The sequence below is a fragment of the Manis javanica genome, chromosome 3 (genome assembly GCF_040802235.1).
Source record: "Manis javanica isolate MJ-LG chromosome 3, MJ_LKY, whole genome shotgun sequence".
Classification (NCBI taxonomy): domain Eukaryota; kingdom Metazoa; phylum Chordata; class Mammalia; order Pholidota; family Manidae; genus Manis; species Manis javanica.
Window position 1 is genome coordinate 47,830,791 of NC_133158.1, and position 18,958 is coordinate 47,849,748.

Sequence of the window (18,958 nt, forward strand, 5' to 3'; positions counted from 1 at the left end):
ATTATAGAAATACACTTCCATATTACAGAGACAGGGTGGGGGTCGGCACTATACTTCTAGTTGTTTCCGGGGAAAGAACAGGGCAGAGAAAAGGTGCTTATTAGGAGCTAGCTAGAAAACACCGATTAGAAGCAGCAGCAGAAAGTGCTGTGAAACTTTAAAACCCAATCAACCATGGAGTGAGAAATTTCTTCTTAAAAGAGACAGAGGAATACGAAAGAAGTTAGCCATCATAAATGACAGCCAAACTTTCAAGAAGGTGCTTGATTTGTGCTTCTTCAAATTTTACTTTCTTACAACGTGAAATAAGCCTCCTCTTTGAGAAGGCACCCAGCTTCCCTTCCTAAAGGAAAGCTACAGGTTGTAGCTTGAGGCAAAAAACCTTGTAACGGGTGGAAGCCATCGCAGAAATCTTTGCTGATTTAGGTATTAGGCTGTTTTTCTCTGTAAGACAAACAGAATATCTACAACTCTGTGAGCTAAACTAACTCAAAGCTTGTAAAACCATCGCTTACAGAACTGCAGTATATTTTATTAAATCTGTTAAAAATGCCTCTGGAAATTCTCAGAACTCAAAGGTTTATTTCTTCAGCTTTTCTGATTCTATGTTAACAGAATTTTACAACTTGGAAAGAACCTTAGAGTGAAGACAGAGAAGAAACCACTTATCTTGTCATTAAACTTCACAAATAAATGTTATTTTTACAGATAAAGTACAACTGACCAAATCACATATAAATTTCGACATTCTCAGTCATACCTGGAAGCAACCTAAACCGTCCCACCCCAGGCCCAGGCAGGACTCCGGAGAGCAGTGCTGACCTCACCCACCCGAACTACATCACACAGACATCAAACTGTGAGTCATCTTTCATCGTTAAGGTGCTGACTTTGGGGACGCTTGGCTAGGTGTCTTATTCTCTCTCCCTACCTTAAATGCACTTGAATTGTTTTTTCTAGCAAGAATCAAGCATCAGCTATTTTATTAGAGCATACATTACTAGAATGTATCTTTTCTTAAAAAAAAAAAAAACCCTCTGAATTTCCTGTGAAAACAACAAACCCACTCGCTTGCACATCTAAGTGCTGATTCACCTGATGCTTAAATCCGAAAAGTCCCCACAACTCACAAAGTGGCCTCTCACTATTTCAGTCTAGCAAAACCATGAAGTGGGTCTAAGTGCCTGAACTATAGCAATGGGCAGCTAGTGACCAAATGCCCCTTCCTGCCTCCCAGGCTCAGGGATCCTGGGACACACAGCTGCCTGGCCACCCTATGTGGCATGGTCACCTGCTGAGTTCTCCTGCTTCAGGCAGTGAATGGAGGTCCTCTGGGTTCTGGGCTGGAGCAGCAGCAGGAGCACGGGTTCCAGGATGCGTGCTACATCGCCGAGGGACAGCGCCCGCACCAGCCAGCCCTGGGCTGCTGCGCTGATGGCACCGTCCGTGCAGGCCAGGCTGTCCAGCACGACGAACAAGGGCCTGTGGGCGAGAGGCAGTGTTCAGCGCCTCTGTGCACCAGGATGCACTCAGGGAGCCTCACCCAATGTGGGCCTGTAGACACAGGCAGACAAGGACATGGGATTTCAACCTTGGTTTTGGGCTAGAACGACTGGGAGAGCTTTTAAAATCCTGATGTCCAGGCCTTGGCCCAGTTGGTTTAATCCAACTGTGAGGGTGGGTCCCAGGCATCAGAATCAGCTCAAGTCTCTCTGGGCCTGTGTGCTTGGCCCTATACCTAGAGTTTTGGAAACACCTGTGAAAAAGACAACACGGAATAGACTGTATTGCAGTTAAGATTCATATTGTAAGCATACGGTTGTTGACATGACGGAGTACACACACTGAGCGCAGCTACTGCCGGGATCAAGACCTCAACCATGTCCATCTCCCTGCAAAGGGCACTCGCACTGCATGCTCCCAAACCTCCTCAGGGGATTCTGACTTGGGCTCGGCTTCCTCCCTCCACAACCAAAGGAAGAAGATTCCTACCACATATTCACACATGTCCAGCCTAAATTCACTTAGGAGATCAGGGGGAATCGTTTCCTGTGCACCAAGAAAACGGAGTCGTGTTTTCAACTTGACATACCCCCTCCCTGGCCCCACACACTCACCGGGAGCCTCTGCCCAGTGTCCTCTGTGTTAATGGTGAGTTATAATGAGGACCACCTCACCTATCAAAGGAGCGGTTGTGAGATGTCACTCGGCTGCCTTGGATCTCTCTTGTCAGGTGCCAGATGACGGAAAACCGAAACAGAGCTTCCAATCTTGTTCCCTTGAGTAGGAAACAGACGGGGTGAAGAACCTGGTTTCATAACAGAACCTGTTTTCTTTCTTTTTTTGTTATGAAGGTATTGTTGATATACACTCTTACGAAGGTTTCACATGAAAAGACAGTGTGGTTTATACTTAACAGCAAGAAGCTGAAAGCTTTTCCTTTAAGATCAGGAACAAGACAAAGATGCCCACTCTGCCCACTTTTATTCAACATAGTTCCGGACGTCCTAGCCACGGCAATCAGACAACACAAAGAAATAAAAGGCATCCAGATTGGCAAGGAAGAAGTTAAACTGTCACTGTTTGCAGATGACATGATATTGTATATGAAAAAACCTAAAGAATCCACTCCAAAACTACTAGATCTAATATATGAATTCAGGAAAGTTGCAGGATACAAAATTAATATGCAGAAATATGTGGCATTCCTATACAGTAACAATGAACTAGCAGAGAGTGAAATCAGGAAAACAATTCCATTCACAATGGCATCGAAAAGAATAAAATACCTAGAAGTAAACCTAACCAAGGAAGTGAAAGACCTATACTCTGAAAACTATAAGACACTCATGAGAGAAGTTAAAGAAGATATCAATAAATGGAAACACATCCCATGCTCACGGATAGGAAGAATTAATATTGTTAAAATGGCCATCCTACCTAAAGCAGTCTACAGATTCAGTGCAATTCCTGTCAAAATACCAACAGCATTCTTCAATGGACTAGAGAAAATTGTTCTAAAATTCATACGGAACTGCAAAAGACCCCAAGTAGCCAAAGCAATCCTGAGAAGGAAGAATAAAGCTGGGGGAATTATGCTCCCCAACTTCAAGCTCTACTACAAAGCCACAGTAATCAAGATAATTTGGTACTGGCACAAGAACAGACTCATAGACCAATGGAACTAGAGGGACTAGATATAAACCCAACCATATATGGTCAATTAATATACAATAAAGGAGCTATGGACATACAATTGGGAATGACAGCCTTTTCAACAATTGGTGTTGGCAAAACTGGACAGCTACATGCAAGAGAATGAAACTGGATCACTGTCTAACCCCATACACAAAAGTAAACTCAAAATGGATCAAAGACCTGAATGTAAGTCATGAAACCATAAAACTCTTATAAGAAAACATAGGCAAAAATCTCCTGAATATAAACATGAGCAACTTCTTCCTGAATGCACCTCCTCAAGGAAGGGAAACAAAAGCAAAAATGAACTCATGGGACTACATCAAACTAAAAAGTTTCTGTACAGCAAAGGACACCATCAACGGAACAAAAAGGCATCCTACAGTATGGGGGAATATATTTGTAAATGACATATCTGACAAGGGGTTAACATTCAAAATATATAAAGAACTTAGGCCCCTCAACACCCAAAAAGCAAATAACCCGATTAACAAATGGGCAGAGGATATGAAGAGACGGTTCTCCAAAGAAGAAATTCAGATGGCCAACAGACACATGAAAAGATGCTCCACAGCACTAATCATCAGGGAAATGCAAATTAAAACTACAATGAGATATCACCTCACATCATTAAGGGTGGCCAGCATCGAAAAGACTAAGAACAACAAATGCTGGGGAGGATGTGGAGAAAGGAGAACCCTCCTACACTGCTGGTAGGAATGTAAGCTAGTTCAACCATTGTGGAAAGCAATACAGAGGTTCCTCAAAAAACTAAAACCATCAGTAGATGAATGGATAAAGAAGAGGTGGTACATATACACAATGGAATACTATTCAGCCATAAGAAACAAATCCTACCATTTGCAACAATATGGATGGAGCTGGAGGACATTATGTTCAGTGAAATAAGCCAGGTGGAGAAAGACAAGTGCCAAATGATTTCCCTCATATGTGGAGTATAAGAACAAAGCAAAACTGAATAAACAAAATAGCAGCAGACTCAGAGACTCCAAGAAGGGACTAGCGGTTACCAAAGGGGAGGAGTGTGGGAGGGTGGGTGTGGAGAGAGGGAGAAGGGGATTGAGGGGTACTATGTTTAGTACACCTGGTTTTGGGGATCACGTGGAAAACAGTGTAGTACAGAGAGGGCAAATAGTCAATCTGTGGCACCTTACTACACTGATGGACTGTGATTGCATTGGGGTATGGGCGGGGATTTGATATGATTAAATGTAGTAACCACAATGTTTTTTCATGTGAAACCTTCATTAAGTATATATCAATACCTTAATAAAAAAGAAAAAAAAAAAAGAAAAGATAATGTGGTTACCATATTCACCCATATTATTGAGTCCCCTCCCATACCCCATTGCAGTCACTGCCCATCAGTGTAGTAAGATGCCGCAGATTCACTATGTGCCTTCTCTGTGCTACACTGTCTTCCCCATGATCCCCCACATCATGTGCACCAGTCATTATACTCGTCAATCCCCTTTTCCCTCCCTCCCACACCGCTCCCCTTTGGTAACTGCTAGTCCCTTCTTGGAGTCTGTGAATCTGCTGCTATTTTATTCCTTCAGTTTTGCTTCATTGTTATATTCCACAAATGAGGGAAATCATTTGGTATTTGTCTTTGCCTGCCTGACTTATTTCACTGAGCATAATACTCTCTAGCTCCATTCATGTTGTTGCAAATGGTAGGATCTGCTTCTTTCTTATGGCTGAATAGTCTTCCATTGTGTATATGTACCACCTCTTCTTTTTTTCATTTTTATTATTATTATTATTTTATTTTGGTATCATTAATCTACAATTACATGAAGAATACTATGTTTACCAGGCTCCCCCCCCGTCACCAAGTCCCCACCACCTCTTCTTTATCCATTCATCTACTGATGGACACTTAGGTTGCTTCCATATCTTGGCTATTGTAAAAAGTGCTGCAATAAACATAGGGGTGCATATGTCTTTCTGAATCTGAGAAGTTGTATTCTTTGGGTAAATTCCAAGGAGTGGGATTCCTAGGTCAAATGGTATTTCTAGTTTTAGTTTTTTGAAGAACCTCCGTATTGCTTTCCACAATGGTTGAACTAGCTTACATTCCTACCAGCAGTGTAGGAGGGTTCCCCTTTCTCCACATCCTCCCCAGCATTTGTTGTTCTTAGTCTTTTCGATGCTGGCCACCCTTACTGGTGTGAGGTGATATCTCATTGTAGTTTTAATTTGCATTTCCCTGATGATTAGTGATGTGGAGCATCTTTTCATGTGTCTGTTGGCCATCTGAATTTCTTCTTTGGAGAACTGTCTTTTCACATCCTCTGCCCATTTGTTAATCGGGTTACTTGCCGCTTGGGTGTTGAGGTTTGTGAGTTTTTATATATTTTGGATGTTAACCCCTTGTCAGATATGTCATTTACAAATATATTCCCCCATACTGTAGGATGCCTTTTTGTTCTGTTGATGGTGTCCTTTGCTGTACAGAAACTTTTTAGTTTGATGTAGTCCTATGTGCTCATTTTTGCTTTTGTTTCCCTTGCTTGAGGAGATGTATTCAGGAAGAAGTTGCTCATGCTTATATTCAGGAGATTTTTGCTGTTTTCTTACAAGAGTTTTATGGTTTCATGACTTACATTCAGGTCTTTGATCCATTTTGAGTTTACTTTTGTGTATGGAGTTAAACAATGATCCAGTTTCATTCTCTTGCATGTAGCTGGTCCAGTTTTGCCAACCCCAGTTGTTGAAGAGGCTGTTTATTTCCCCATTTTATGTCCACAGCTCCTTTTTCATATATTAATTGACCATATATGGTTGGGTTTATATCTGGGCTCTCTAGTCTGTTAACAGAACCTGTTTTCCACCATAGCAAACCAACTTCCATAACAAAGAAGAGCTCAGCAGAATAACAGCGACCTCAGCAGAGATGCTGGACTCTCTTCTGTGCTTGGTGCCTGCCTAACCTGGCCAGGAGGACAGGATGGCCTGCATCCTCTTTCTTTGCTCCTTTAGTAAAGATGCACTTTTATTAAAGCATGTATTCAAGACTGGCAGCAGCCCACGTCCAGGGTCACAGCTCGGCCTGTGGTGGAAGGAGGCCTGCACGGTGCTCTCATGCCTCCTGGACATGTCAGTCCCAAGTAGCTTAGGGAGCAAGGACACAACCTGGCTGCAAAGGAGAGCTGGGGCTTAAAGCAGCAACAGATTCTCCATGACTGCTTCCTTTTCCATGAGGTAGTGCAGGGACATGGGACAAGCTTCTGACTAGTATTTCCTGCCTATGATTAAAAATTCTGAGATATAAACAGTACAGTAAGAACAGGAGGGACTCCATTTTAAGGCTAAGATTTCATTTTAAAAACCAGGGTGTTAGGAGGTAAGATTCCTAACATATTTTATGGTAATCAGCCGATAACCTACCCTATCTTAAGGCAGGGCAAGCAGTCCTAAATTATATGTCCCCACTGCTTGAGTGTAATCACTATCTTAGAGAAGACGAGGATCATCAAATTCCTTGTGTTAAGTTTATCTTACAGAATATGTAGAGGACAGATCATGGATGATGACACAATGTCTGTCACTGGAGACAGACACCATGAGACCAGAAGTCATCCTATGCCCCACCACCACGTTTCGTCCCATTCTTGAAAGCCTTAAGAGACAGAACCCTAAGCCTTTGAGTATGCCTCCTCTGTGAGGCTGCCCATACCCCCTTTCTTCAAGTGTGCATTTTTGCCTTAAATAAAGACTTCTTACTGCTCATCTTATTGCAGCTGTCTCTGGGCTCTTCCAGTGGTAAGCGTCTTTGTTACTTTGCTATTTCATTCAGTTTTCTAGACTTAAGCACAAGTCTTCTCTCTCTCTGGCCTCCTTCAGACAAGTGGGGAAGGGCTACTGAGAGCTCTGATTCGGGCTTGCAAGTTCCCATGACCTGGGTGACCCAGACAGGACTGCAGCTGTATGATCACACTCTTTAGCAGCCTGCCTGAAAATCTCTTTTCTTTGCTTTTGGGAAGTTCTCAGAACATACTCTCACTCCATCCAGTGCTCTGCAGCTCCCCCAAATCCTGGGGTGGTAGGGGCTTAGTTCCCACACCGTGCAGATTCAAGTGGACACTGGACGCCAGGTGACCCTGGCTTTAGGAACTGGTGACGGATTTGTCCTATGCCAAGCAGGAGTTCAATGAGCTTCCCTTTCCTGCCTCTGCTCTTCTTTGCTCTCTGCTGCCTACAAAGCAGCTGCCATTTGCAGTTACTCTTGCTTTAATGAATTCCTACATTCATACAACCTGCTTCAGAATTCTTTCTCATTCAGTCAAAAACCCTCCCCCATCCCCCATTGAGGTTTCACCTATGATTCACCTAGTGTGCAGGGAGAGACCTCCCCAGAAGCAGCTGCCCGACAACACCCAGTAGCTCCAGGAGCCCTGAAAGAATTGCCAGAGTCCTGCAAGCATCCTGGGCATTTGGGCAGATTTCCCTGGTGAGCACTGATATGGACACAGCCATGTTTTTAGTACTGTATCAGGGATGGCTTGTGCTTTTGTAGGCCTTCTAGTCCTGAGCTTCTGCAACGCTTCTGCTCATTGAGCAGGATGTCCACTGAGTCCCAGGACTTTAACTGGATAGACATAGGTCTTTTCTGGACACACAGTGATGTGTGGCCCAGTAGTTGGAACCATTGCAGAATGGAGAGTATGCGCTGCCAAGGCTCACCTTGTCAGGGTCCAGGAGAGCATGGCAGATGATGTCCTCGCAGATGTTGGCTGTCGGGGCCAGGCAGTGCAGCCGGTAGAACAGTTCTACACAGGTGATGTGATGCTCCCGGGTCTCCTTGTTCAGCTGATTCCAAAGCACACAAGCCACTCTCTGGACAGAGAGGAGACAGTGTCAACACAGGCAGTGCCTGCTCGTTTCCACCTTGTGCCAGGCCAGTCCAAACCCCAAGGACCTAGCTTCTACCTACGTTTGCTATGTGAGGCTCTTAATCCACAGAGAAACACCACCACCACACAAAACAAGGCAACCCCAGCTCAAACCAACAACCCACCAGGAGTGCTGGGGGAGCAGGAAGAGAAAGGAGCAGGAAAAAACATTTGAAGGAATAATGGCTGGAAACTTCCCAAGTTTGATGAAAAACATTATCTATATATCCAAGAAGCTCAGTGAATTCCAAGTAAGATAAATGCCAAGAGATCTATATCCAGATATATCGTATTGAAAAGACAAAGAGAAAATCTTGCAATCAGAATGAGAAAATCTTGCAATCAGCAAGAGAAAAATGACTCATCCTTTATAAGGGAACCCCAATAAGATTAACTTCTGATCTTTAATCAGAAACAATGGAGGCCTCAAAACCTTTAACCTTATAAATTGAGGCTCAGTCTTTCTCTACCAATCCTTACATATTTAGTCCAGTTGGCCTAAAACTGAATGCAAATATTTACTGAATACTGGCTGCAGGCCCAGAAACAGGGCCAGGAGCCTAGGGTGGAGGGAAGAGGCTGGCATGGGTCTTCAGGAGCTCCCTCCAGTGCCACCAGGGCTGCCATATTCCATATCACAGCAACTACAACCTGAGGAACAACTTCAAATAAACGGTCTGGGCACAGGGGCCCGGGGTCCCTCCCACGCTCTTCCCAGGGAAATACCTGGTAGAAGTCTGTTTTCTCTGCCATGACCTTCAGTATTCCTGGAGCAATGGGAGGGACTGTCACCATCTGCAGCTTGCCGAAAAATGGGTTGTGTCCTGAGCTTTTATAGCGCTTTGTCTTGTCTTCAATGACAAGCGCTAGAGACTGGGAGTGGTTTATGACTTCCAGCAGGGTGGAGATGGCCACATTCTGGAGGTAGCAGTCAGTCACACAGCAGCCAATGGTCATAAGGGATTTCAGCCAGGATGGAAAACTGGAATTGCTGGCTCCTAAAATGAAGCCAGAGAGGATGGAAACAAACAAGATACACAAGAACCGCTCACAATGTGCAGATTTAAGACACCGTTAGATCTGAGAAGCTGGCGGACAGTAGTACGATAACCTGGTGGTGACATGATATGCAGTCATCATTCAGGACCAGAGGACAGATGAGGCCACGTCTGATTTCATATGCTTGTCAGATTATTCAAATTCTCCATATGTCAACCTTGGGGTTTTGAGATGATTCAAAATGATTTTATTTAAAAAATTTACTTATAGTAAAATCCGCAATTTTTGGTATAGAGTCCAAAATGTTTTTTTTAAAGACTCTCTTGGTGGTAGGGCACACGGCATTAGCTTTAAAAGAGGCCAAAAACTACTGAGGATATCAATTCTAAATGCAGTTCTCCTAAGTACACTGCCATTCGCAGCTAACACACTGAGAAACTGCATGGGAAATCAAAGGTAGTGACTGCAAGAGGGGAAATCTTCACCCTCTGTTCCCACCAACTGAATCACTCTTCTTTCCCACCTCCCCTCTATCCCTTAGCCTTTAAAGTGCTAACTGCCTGCCGTGGACTGAATTGTATTTGCCCAAAATTTGTGTTGAAGCCCCAGCCCCTAATGTGCGGGTAATTGGGGTGAGGCCTTTGAGAGGTGACTCGGGTTAGAAGAGGTCCTGAGTGTGGGGCTTTACAGTGGGACACCAGAGAGATGGCCCCACACTCCCAGGAGGTGAGCACACAGTGAGAAGGTGGCTGTAAGCAAGGGGGGAGCTCTCACTGTACGCTAAGTGTGCTGGCGTCCTGACCTCCGACTTCCAGCCTCCAGAACTGTGAGAAATACATTTCTGTTGTTTAAGCCCCCAGTTGGCAGTACTTCGTGAAGGCAGCCTGAGCTGACTAAGGGCCTGTTAGGTGTTGAACTGTGTCTCCCATAAACTTCTTATGTTGAAGTCCTAACCCCTAGGACTTCAGAATGTGAGCTCATTCGGAAATAGGGCCAGTGTAGATGGACCTGGTTAAAATGAGGTCATGGTAAAGTGAGCCCCTAATCCAACATGACTGGTGCCCCTATAAAAGGGAAATCTGAACACAGGTATGTACACAGGAGAACACCATGTAAAGACTGGAGGTTGACACCACAAACTAAGGAACTACAGCCAGAAGCTAGGAGACTGGAACACATCCTCACCTAGCATCAGAGTGGGCACAGTGGTGCCCAATCCCTGAGTGCAGACTTATGGCCTCCAGAACTGTGAGACAGAGCGTTTCTGTTGTTTGGTTCACTTAGTTTGTGGGACTTTGTTATGGCAGGTCTAGCAAACTGATACATAAATCTAAACAACAGGTCTCATGAAACGGTCTGATTACCGACAATTATAAAGCACCTTTTTTGTTCTGGACCTTTTAACAGGTTGTGCTGAACACTCAAAGTTTAAAAATACAGACTCTGCCTCACCAATTTGCCAGCTGGTGAGATGCAAGTCAAAAGCAGACACAACTAATGACAACATAAGGAAACAAATGTGGAAAATGGTTCCTTCTTGGCTGGCATGATTTTAGCTCATCTATAAACATCGACTAAGTAGTATCATTCTGCAAGATGGACTTGGTGGGGCCGCACTCTCACCAGGAAGCTGGAAGAGCATTTCGCAGAGCCGCTCTGTCTCTTCCTCAGACAGGTAGACGGGGAAGGTGGCACAGTCCAGCAGCAGGTGGCAGGCGGCTGCAAAGGCCTCCCTGCAGCCTTCCCTTGAGCTCCCCAGGTTGACAGCCACCTGCTCCACAGCCCAGTCTCCCTCTTTCTTTCGGCCAGGGCTACTGGGCAAAGGCGACTCTGAACTTTTTGTCTTAAATGGAGACCCTCGAATGGTGAACAAGTCTGAGAGCATCTGCTTAAACTGGGGCACACTGATGGGCTTGGCTTCCCACAAGTTCTTCCCGCCAGAGTCGCCATCCTCCATGTCCTGCGTCCTGCCCCCGTGCCCCTGGCCTGCAGGCTCTTCCGTCTTGTTTTCTTCTCTGGACGCCATCAGTGGTACTCTGAAAATGTTCTTGTGGGCAAAGTTGGCAACTAGCTCTTGGATGTGAAGAAATGTCCTCTGCATACTCCCGCCCTTCTTCCAAACGTCGTCTTTTTCAGGAGAGACTCTGGGGACCCGCAAGTGCTCGGAGAGCTCCGGTGACGAGGCACTGAGCCCGATCCCACTGTCTTCCGATTGGAGCGGAGGAAATAAAGTGTCTTCAGCACCTGGAATCACTGCCTTTGTGTCTAAAACGATTTCACTGTTTTCACCTTTCACTGGACTCTGCAAGAAATGGAAATTTGTATTGTGCATTTTGTAGGACCATAGGCTTCCTGTTTTTCAAAATCATAATTCTCTACACCACGAGAATCCCTGTGTAAGAGTGCCTAGTAAAAAGAGTGCCTACCCATCTTCAATGGGTAGGAGTTTGTGGGCCCAAATCGGAGGCTGTCATCCCACCATCCTCTTTGGGTGGGCTGTCTTTGAGCCCATTTTTTGTCTTAAATGGAGATTTAAGGATTCCAGAAAGTTATTTTTAAAAGTTTGACAGATTAAAAAAATATAAATGAGGAAACTGGCGTGAAGGTAACATAAAGGCATGAAGAAATAAGAGAAAACCAGAAGTGTTTACCCGTGTGTGTGTATATATGTATATTACACATACATATGTAAGTGTACGTCTGTATATTCTGTTGCCTTCCAAAGGGATAACACTTCAACCTTTCGTGAATCAGTCTCTTCTTATAGTGCTTCTTATATAATATTAAATTTAAAACTCTTCAGCACTTAAACCACTGTGCCCTCAAGGGAAGATGAGATAGTACAGTGCACTTTTTGAAACATACTGCTGCTTGTATTTGTAGACTACATATGGATAAACTTCATACCTTAAATTGTTTGGGGGGGACCTTGTTTTTCTCACTAGCTCTAACAGAAAGAAAAAGGACTAACATTGGAATTGACATTGACAACCTGTAATTCCCCTGCAGGTTGAGATTTAAGTTCAGCACTAAGTACACAGCTCTCAGGAATGCTTTGCTCTTCAGTCTGTGCCACTGCACTGAATGGATTTCAAGGGCAGAACTCTCAAACCCCCAGAGCAGAAAATAAAAATAATTCAAAGACCATGGCCTCAGACTGCTTGTGGAAGTATATCTGTTACAGTCTCCTTGGAGGGTGATTTGGCAGCATCTCTCTCAATTTAAAAGGGGGCATGCACTTCTAGTTTAAAAATAAATGGGTTGATTGCACCCACTTCTAGGTAATGATCCTTCTGAAACACTTGCCACTGTGAGTAAGCTGTGCAGGGATTCTGACTGCAGTACTGTGGGTAACAGTGAAAAAGTGGAAATAACCTCAATAGGAGAATAGGTGAAGGAACTGTAAAAGCCATACCTCAGACTATCACGCAGAAGTTGAATGATACCTCTGTGTATACTATAGGAACATGGAGAGCTGTCCCCAAAGCAAATCAGAGAATAGTGTATGTTATGGCTTGAACTGTTCCCCATCCCCTCACTGCCTCAAAAGATGAAGTCCTAACCTCCAGGACCTCTGAGTGTGACCTTATGTGGACACTGGCCCTTTGAAGATGCTCAAGTTAAGATAAGCTCAGTAGAGATCGTGGTGATGAGTCTATGTGCCAGGAACACCAAAGAACACCAGGAGCTAGGAGCAGATTCTCCCGACTGCACTTTGACCTGCACATTTCTCAGGAGGAACCAACCCTGCCTGCACTTTGACCTTGGACTTCTGGTTTCCAGAGCTTAGAGACAATAACTTCCTGTTATTTGAGTTACTCAGTCTGTGGCACTCTGTTACTGCAGCCCATGTAAACTAATATCTCGCTGATAATTTTTTAAAAATTACACATACATAAACATACACATAAAAAGGTCTGGACAGTGAGCTCTATAACCACTGGCTGTAGTTAAGGGCTGTGGCAGGGAGGGGTCAGGAGTGAGGATTCCACACTAAACACTTATTAAGGGCTGGGGGACTTTAGAAGCATGTTTTAGAGATTACCTTTATGTCTTCTAGTTTTTAATTCCTGGCCTAACCAACCCTAATGACTTTCTGCTCCCGGCAAGGCATGTGCTTCTTTTAGCCCTGAGAACCACTGAGCTCCTCCCAGCACGTACCCAGCTTCCACTTGCGGGCTCCATGTCCAGGTAGGAAGGCGGCATCTGCACCTTGCTGAGCACTTTGAAACATGTCTTCAAGGCATGCGTGAGTTCAGGTAAGCTTAAAGCCTCCATTTCCTCAGCCAGCGGCTGCACCAGGCAGGCAAGCGCCTGCGGGAGGTACTGGGTTTGCACCTCAGAGTAAAGTTCCTGTGAAATAAAGACACTAGTTTAACTTAAGTTTTCAATTTATAATTGGAAAAAAAGTGCACCGCAAGTGGCATCTTAGAAAATTCAACGTTTTCAGAGAGTAAGTTCCACATTAATCAGAAAACAAAGTAATATTTCTTTTCAATCTAGACAAATCAATGGACATTCTTACTCTCCTTTCAAGTGCTTTTATCCTTAATAGAATATCATTACATTATTACTATATTAAGGAAATTAGACTTAAGAAAATCAGCTAACTGCACAAGTTTAACTAGGAAATACATTTACTTTCACCCCTAAATAACGGTAGTACAGGAGTGGCACCCAGTTTATCATCTTGTTTACATACCTTCCACTGAGCCTACTTACCACTGGCTCAAAGTCTTAACCTCTTTTAAGTAAGACCTCAGAATTTACATCCAGCTACATCTTCCATACCAAAACGCACATTGTACTGGTGGTGTACATTTATGTGAAACTAATTTTCAGTTAGATTGAGGTTTATAAAGTAGACTGACAACACTAATGAGAACATAAATAAGGTGAGAACGGAGTCACATCGTCCCAGCAAAGGACCTTACCAGGGGAATGACATCCAGAAGGAAAACAAGGAGGGTGCAGAGCTCCGAGACCGTTGGGGGAGGGCCGATGCTCTTCCTGACAGTGTAACTCTGCTCGGCTGGCCTACATAGTCCGAGGAAGGAAAAGAACATCAAATCAATTCTTTCTCTTATAATAATTTTAATCTTTCCTGTGATTTCAAGTAAAGTAGCTTATTCTATATCAAACATAATGGGAGATGGCTTCTGTAGTTCTAATAATTAAGCTTTGGTGACTAAAATTACCCAACAAAGAGAAGTGTCAGTAAGTGTCTTGAATCTACTTGTTTCCAACATGGATTCACTCTGACTTGAACGTCATCAGTTCAGATGAGGGCGGTTGCATGCCCACGTGGGATTTATACACAGCAGATCTGGAGAGCTGTAACAGCAGCAATTCCAGGCCCTCAAGCCCAAACCAAAGGCATGTTCCCAGGGAAGGAGCCCTGCTAGAGAGGACACAGGCCAAACAGCTGTTCAGCTTGCTTTAGGGGCCACCCGAGCCAGCTCCTCCCATCTAACACCATGAGCTTATCACACAAGCTGCTTAGAGAAATGCACTTCCACTGCTCAACTCTACTGGTACCTACTTATCTCACACTGAAACTTAACACTGACTTTTAAATAAGTAGGACACTAGTTAAACAGCTAAGTTAAAAAGCATACAGTTGACCCTTGAACTACATGGGTTTGAACTGTGTGGATCCACTTATAAGTGGATTTTGTGAATAAACATGTTAGAAAATTTTTGGAGATTTACAACTGTTTGAAAAAACTTGTAGACAAAGTACACAGCCTGGAAATATCAAAAAAATGAAGAAAAAGTTAGGTATGTCATGAATGCATAAAGTATATATATGTATTTGTTTATTTTGTCATTTACTACCATAAAATATATGTAAATCTATTACAAAAGTTAAAATTTATCAAAACCTACAATCACACTTACAGACTGTACATGGTACCATTTGCAGTTAAGAGAAATGTGAGCAAGTTGTTGTAAACCTCCAAAATATTTTCCAGTACATTTACTAAAAAAAACTTGTAAGTGTACCCACAGTTCAAAGCCATGTTGCTCAAGGGTCAACAGTAGGCTACAGGTAAAATTCTGGGAGAGTCAAAAGTTGTATCTGGATATTCAACTACACAGGGGTCAGCACTCCTAACTGCCCATGCTGTTCACGGGTCAGCTGTGTATTAGTTCTCAAAACAGAGTAACTTTGGACCCATTTAGCTATCATACTACAACTCAACCTGAGTTAATTTTCTTCATTGTAAATGATTATTTAATTGGAGTTTATGTTAGCAAGAGAATGACTCTGAAGAACCGCGTACGCTACATCCCAGTGATTCTACAGCTTAGGTGTCTACTCTAAAGAAACCTGGGCATTGTGTATAAATAGGACAAAGATGGTCACCACAGTACTATTCACAAAAATGGAAAAATCAAAACTGGTTCATTCAGGCAATGGACTATTACACTAAAGGTGAATGAGCTAGACGTGTTACAATATGGACAAATCTCCAGAGGCTCTTAACATCCCCACAAAACAGCACATTGCAGAAAGTTACATACAAGTGGGCACTACTTATACAACATTTGGACAAAACAGACTATTTCATTTCTGGACACTGTTGTCTGTGCTTACTATAAAAGCACAGACAACATCATGAGCAAAGGCAGACACTAATTTCATGGATTAATACTAGAATGAAGAGAGAAGAAGTGCTGGGAAGGGAGAAAAAAGTGGGGGGAAGGTGGAGGTTAGCTCTGTGTAGCAATATTTTATTCCTTTAAAAAAAGGGATCTGAGAAGCAATAGCCAGTGTTGCCTATAATTTCAGCAATGGGTGCACATGTCTGATGTTATTTTCTGTTTTCTTACAGGTGAAACATTTCTTAGTCAGTTTTTTAAAAGAAAGCATGTCTGGTAACTCTGAAATGGAATTAAACTGACCAAAATAAATTCTAGCCTCAGTAGAGGAAGGCCTTGCTGTTGCTCATGGACCCAACTGCAATTTGTTTATTCGTCACAGGTTTGTTTGCCTACGGAGGAGGCACTGGAGGAGGCAGAATGGCATAGTGGGAGCAGTTGGGAAGTCTGGCCTTCCTGGGTTCTAATCTTGGCGGCTGTTAACTTGTTGTGCAATGCCACACAAGGTACGTCATGTCACTGGGCTCTGGATCTCTTATGTGATGGAAATGCCCACTTCTCTTTGGGATCCTCAGGGGCATCCTGAAGAGTTAACGAGAATGCTTAGAAGGCTTTCAGGACAGAGAACCACCCAGAGCAAACCTAACTAAGGCTTCTATTCAGCTGTGAAGTCCGGGAAGGACAGTGTGACAACAGGGTGCTTTCCAATGGAGGGTGATGACAATGAGGTTTTACAGTGTGGACTCCAGGACAAAACAGAGAGATTGGATTCTTCTTCCTTTATGGGCAAAATGACCTGGAATGACTCTGCAGGCAAGCAGGCCATTCCCCAGTGTGTGCTTGAGGTGGAGAGGGTGCAATTCACCAGATTAAAAGGGACAGGAAGCTCATTATAGTATTTTACAACATTAGTGAAATAGTGTATGACCAGTCAGATCAGAGTGCTAAGAATTTAAGAAGACTGATGATTTCAAAAACACTCTATCCAATCTTAGAGTCACAAAACTAAGCTTCTTCAAACAGATCAGGCCTTCAGGAAAACTAGAAAATAAGCAGATTTGATCAGTGTAACTAGAAAATGCACAGAGGATTTTCTCAAGTTAGAATTAACAAGTAAAGAGCTTCAGAATTATGTGGCCAAGATTACTGAGCCTTCTTAATGCCGGTATTTTTTTATTCTACTTCAATTTTTAGTGAATTCTTTCCAATTGTGTACTCATCACAGACCATCCACTTTATTTTAGCCACTGATGTATAATTGACCACAATGAGCAGATATGAAACCATGAAACCCTCTAATCCTTCCTAAATAGTCTATAATCCTGAACTGGATACCTACCTAAAGCAATCCTCAAAACACCTCGTCATGTAATCCCAGAGGAAGTCTGTGCTTAGGGAAGTGATCAGCAAGTTCACCGTTTTAACGATCTCAGAGGCGTTTCTGTTTTCTTTGATTGTACTGTAAAGGAAGGTGGATACTTACAAACATATCTATGAAAAACCCTGTATTATGAGAATACCATGTCTGAAAAATTGTCATTCATTTTACTATTTACATCTTACTTCTAGGGACTGACAAACTCCAATAAAGATAAAAAGTGTTACTGTTCTTATATAGGAAACAATTTGCATAATGCCATCCTAAACAGTATTTATACTGATACGCTCTCTTAGAAATATGCATAAGGGCTATTGCAAAAAGAATCTGATACAGAAGAACAGTTTAAGTGCAACTGTAAATCATTACATACTCTCATGGTGAAACAGCATGGCACAGCCATTCAGGAGGGAAATTTGGAGGCTAATCTTTTAGTGTGTATCTTCTAAGACGCAGGAAGTTTATTCTAGGTATTTTTCCTACAGATACTCTTGTATAGGCCCACCAAGACATGCACATAAGAATACGATTTAAAAATCATTTAAAAATACTGAAAAAGTGGAAAACACCTAAAAGCCTATCATCAGTAAGGGATTGGTCAGTCAGAATTTAGTAAGTGCAAATCCTTACCCATGAATCTAAGGCAACCATTATATTCCACAGAAGAGAGCAGAGCTACCCACAACTTGCGTTTTCAAAAACATGCAACTAAAACAGTATAATTCCATCTTTAAAATAAAAGATAGTAATCTATATATTTATGTATGCACTGAAAGTCTGGAAAGAAATGAAAATGTTTTTCTCTGAAGGGCGGTGTGATTATAGGTGATGTGTTGTTTCTTGATACCTTCAAATATCTGTATATTCTACAGTGAGCATGTCATACTTTCATATTCAGAAAGAGTAATTCTGGGGGAAAAAAGCAAACACTAGGAACTCTTGGTACACCTACATAAATGAAGAAACCAGAAAAATCTTCAAAATGATTTAAATTTTCAACATACCCAATGCCATTCAGGCATAAAGAAATTACATCAAGAATAAAGTAAAAAGGAAGAGGTTGTATTATCTTAAAAAGAACAGAAACAAAACACAGGGCTGACAGAGGACCACCCACTCTAAGGCAATGAGTCTGCTGTCTGCCAAGCCCTGCTCACTCTGCCAGCGGGGTCCTGCAGCATGTGCCCTGGGGGTGCCCTTACCTTGCTCTCCCCTCCTCCACTACCTAGTCCTGAGAACTCCCATCCCTGGCTTCACCTTCCTGGCCTTACCCCCTCTCTTCCTGTAACCCACTACTCGGGAGTGCCATGCACACTGTGTTGAACAACCTTCGTATCTGATTGATAAATAGGGTTTGTACATCTCAGGCTGGTGCAGACTACAGAAAACTCCTTTTAAGCCCTTTACAACTTTGCAGTTATTCCATAGGGAACAGTCCATTCATGTTGACTGACTCGAGTGTAGGTTACCTTAAAGTGCCGTTTGATCTGCTGCATCTCCACTTTCTCTAGCACTTCACAGTTTACAAGAAACAACAGAAGAAAAAAGTCATGGCATTAGGGAGGGAGGAACAAGTGTGAAGCTGGTGGTCAAACCCATACCTTATCAGCGAATTTCCACTCTGAGTGTAGCTAAGTTTAAGATCAGAGCCCAGAGCATGTCTGCAGTAAGAATAAAATGCCCGGATGACTTCCAGAAACAAATTCCCAACCACTTGAGGCCCTGAAATTGAAAAGAAAATGACCAGGAAGAGATCAGCAATACATTTTTAAATCAATGACATATATACTAATCAGTTAGGAAGTAACCCTGAATACACAGAAAATGTATAGTCTAAAATGTACAGAAACTTAACATT

General features: G+C 42.9%; 1 protein-coding gene across 10 annotated transcripts in view; it reads right to left on the bottom strand.

The window, feature by feature from the left end:
* The window catches only part of DOP1B (DOP1 leucine zipper like protein B), a 101,171-nt gene that overhangs the window by 42,497 nt on the left and 39,716 nt on the right, over positions 1–18,958 (bottom strand). For all 10 annotated transcript variants that reach the window (XR_005060358.2, XR_005060359.2, XR_005060360.2 and 7 more), the window contains 9 exons: positions 18,702–18,822; positions 17,062–17,181; positions 14,051–14,153; positions 13,278–13,469; positions 10,740–11,418; positions 8,844–9,115; positions 7,909–8,061; positions 2,178–2,278; positions 1,292–1,482 (listed from right to left, as the gene is read on the bottom strand). Coding sequence is in view for 7 of the 10 variants with exons in the window: in XM_037014775.2 (XP_036870670.2) it covers positions 1,292–1,482; positions 2,178–2,278; positions 7,909–8,061; positions 8,844–9,115; positions 10,740–11,418; positions 13,278–13,469; positions 14,051–14,153; positions 17,062–17,181; positions 18,702–18,822 (1,932 nt within the window). In the remaining 3 variants the exon portion in view is untranslated. The remainder of the gene's footprint in view (positions 1–1,291; positions 1,483–2,177; positions 2,279–7,908; positions 8,062–8,843; positions 9,116–10,739; positions 11,419–13,277; positions 13,470–14,050; positions 14,154–17,061; positions 17,182–18,701; positions 18,823–18,958) is intronic.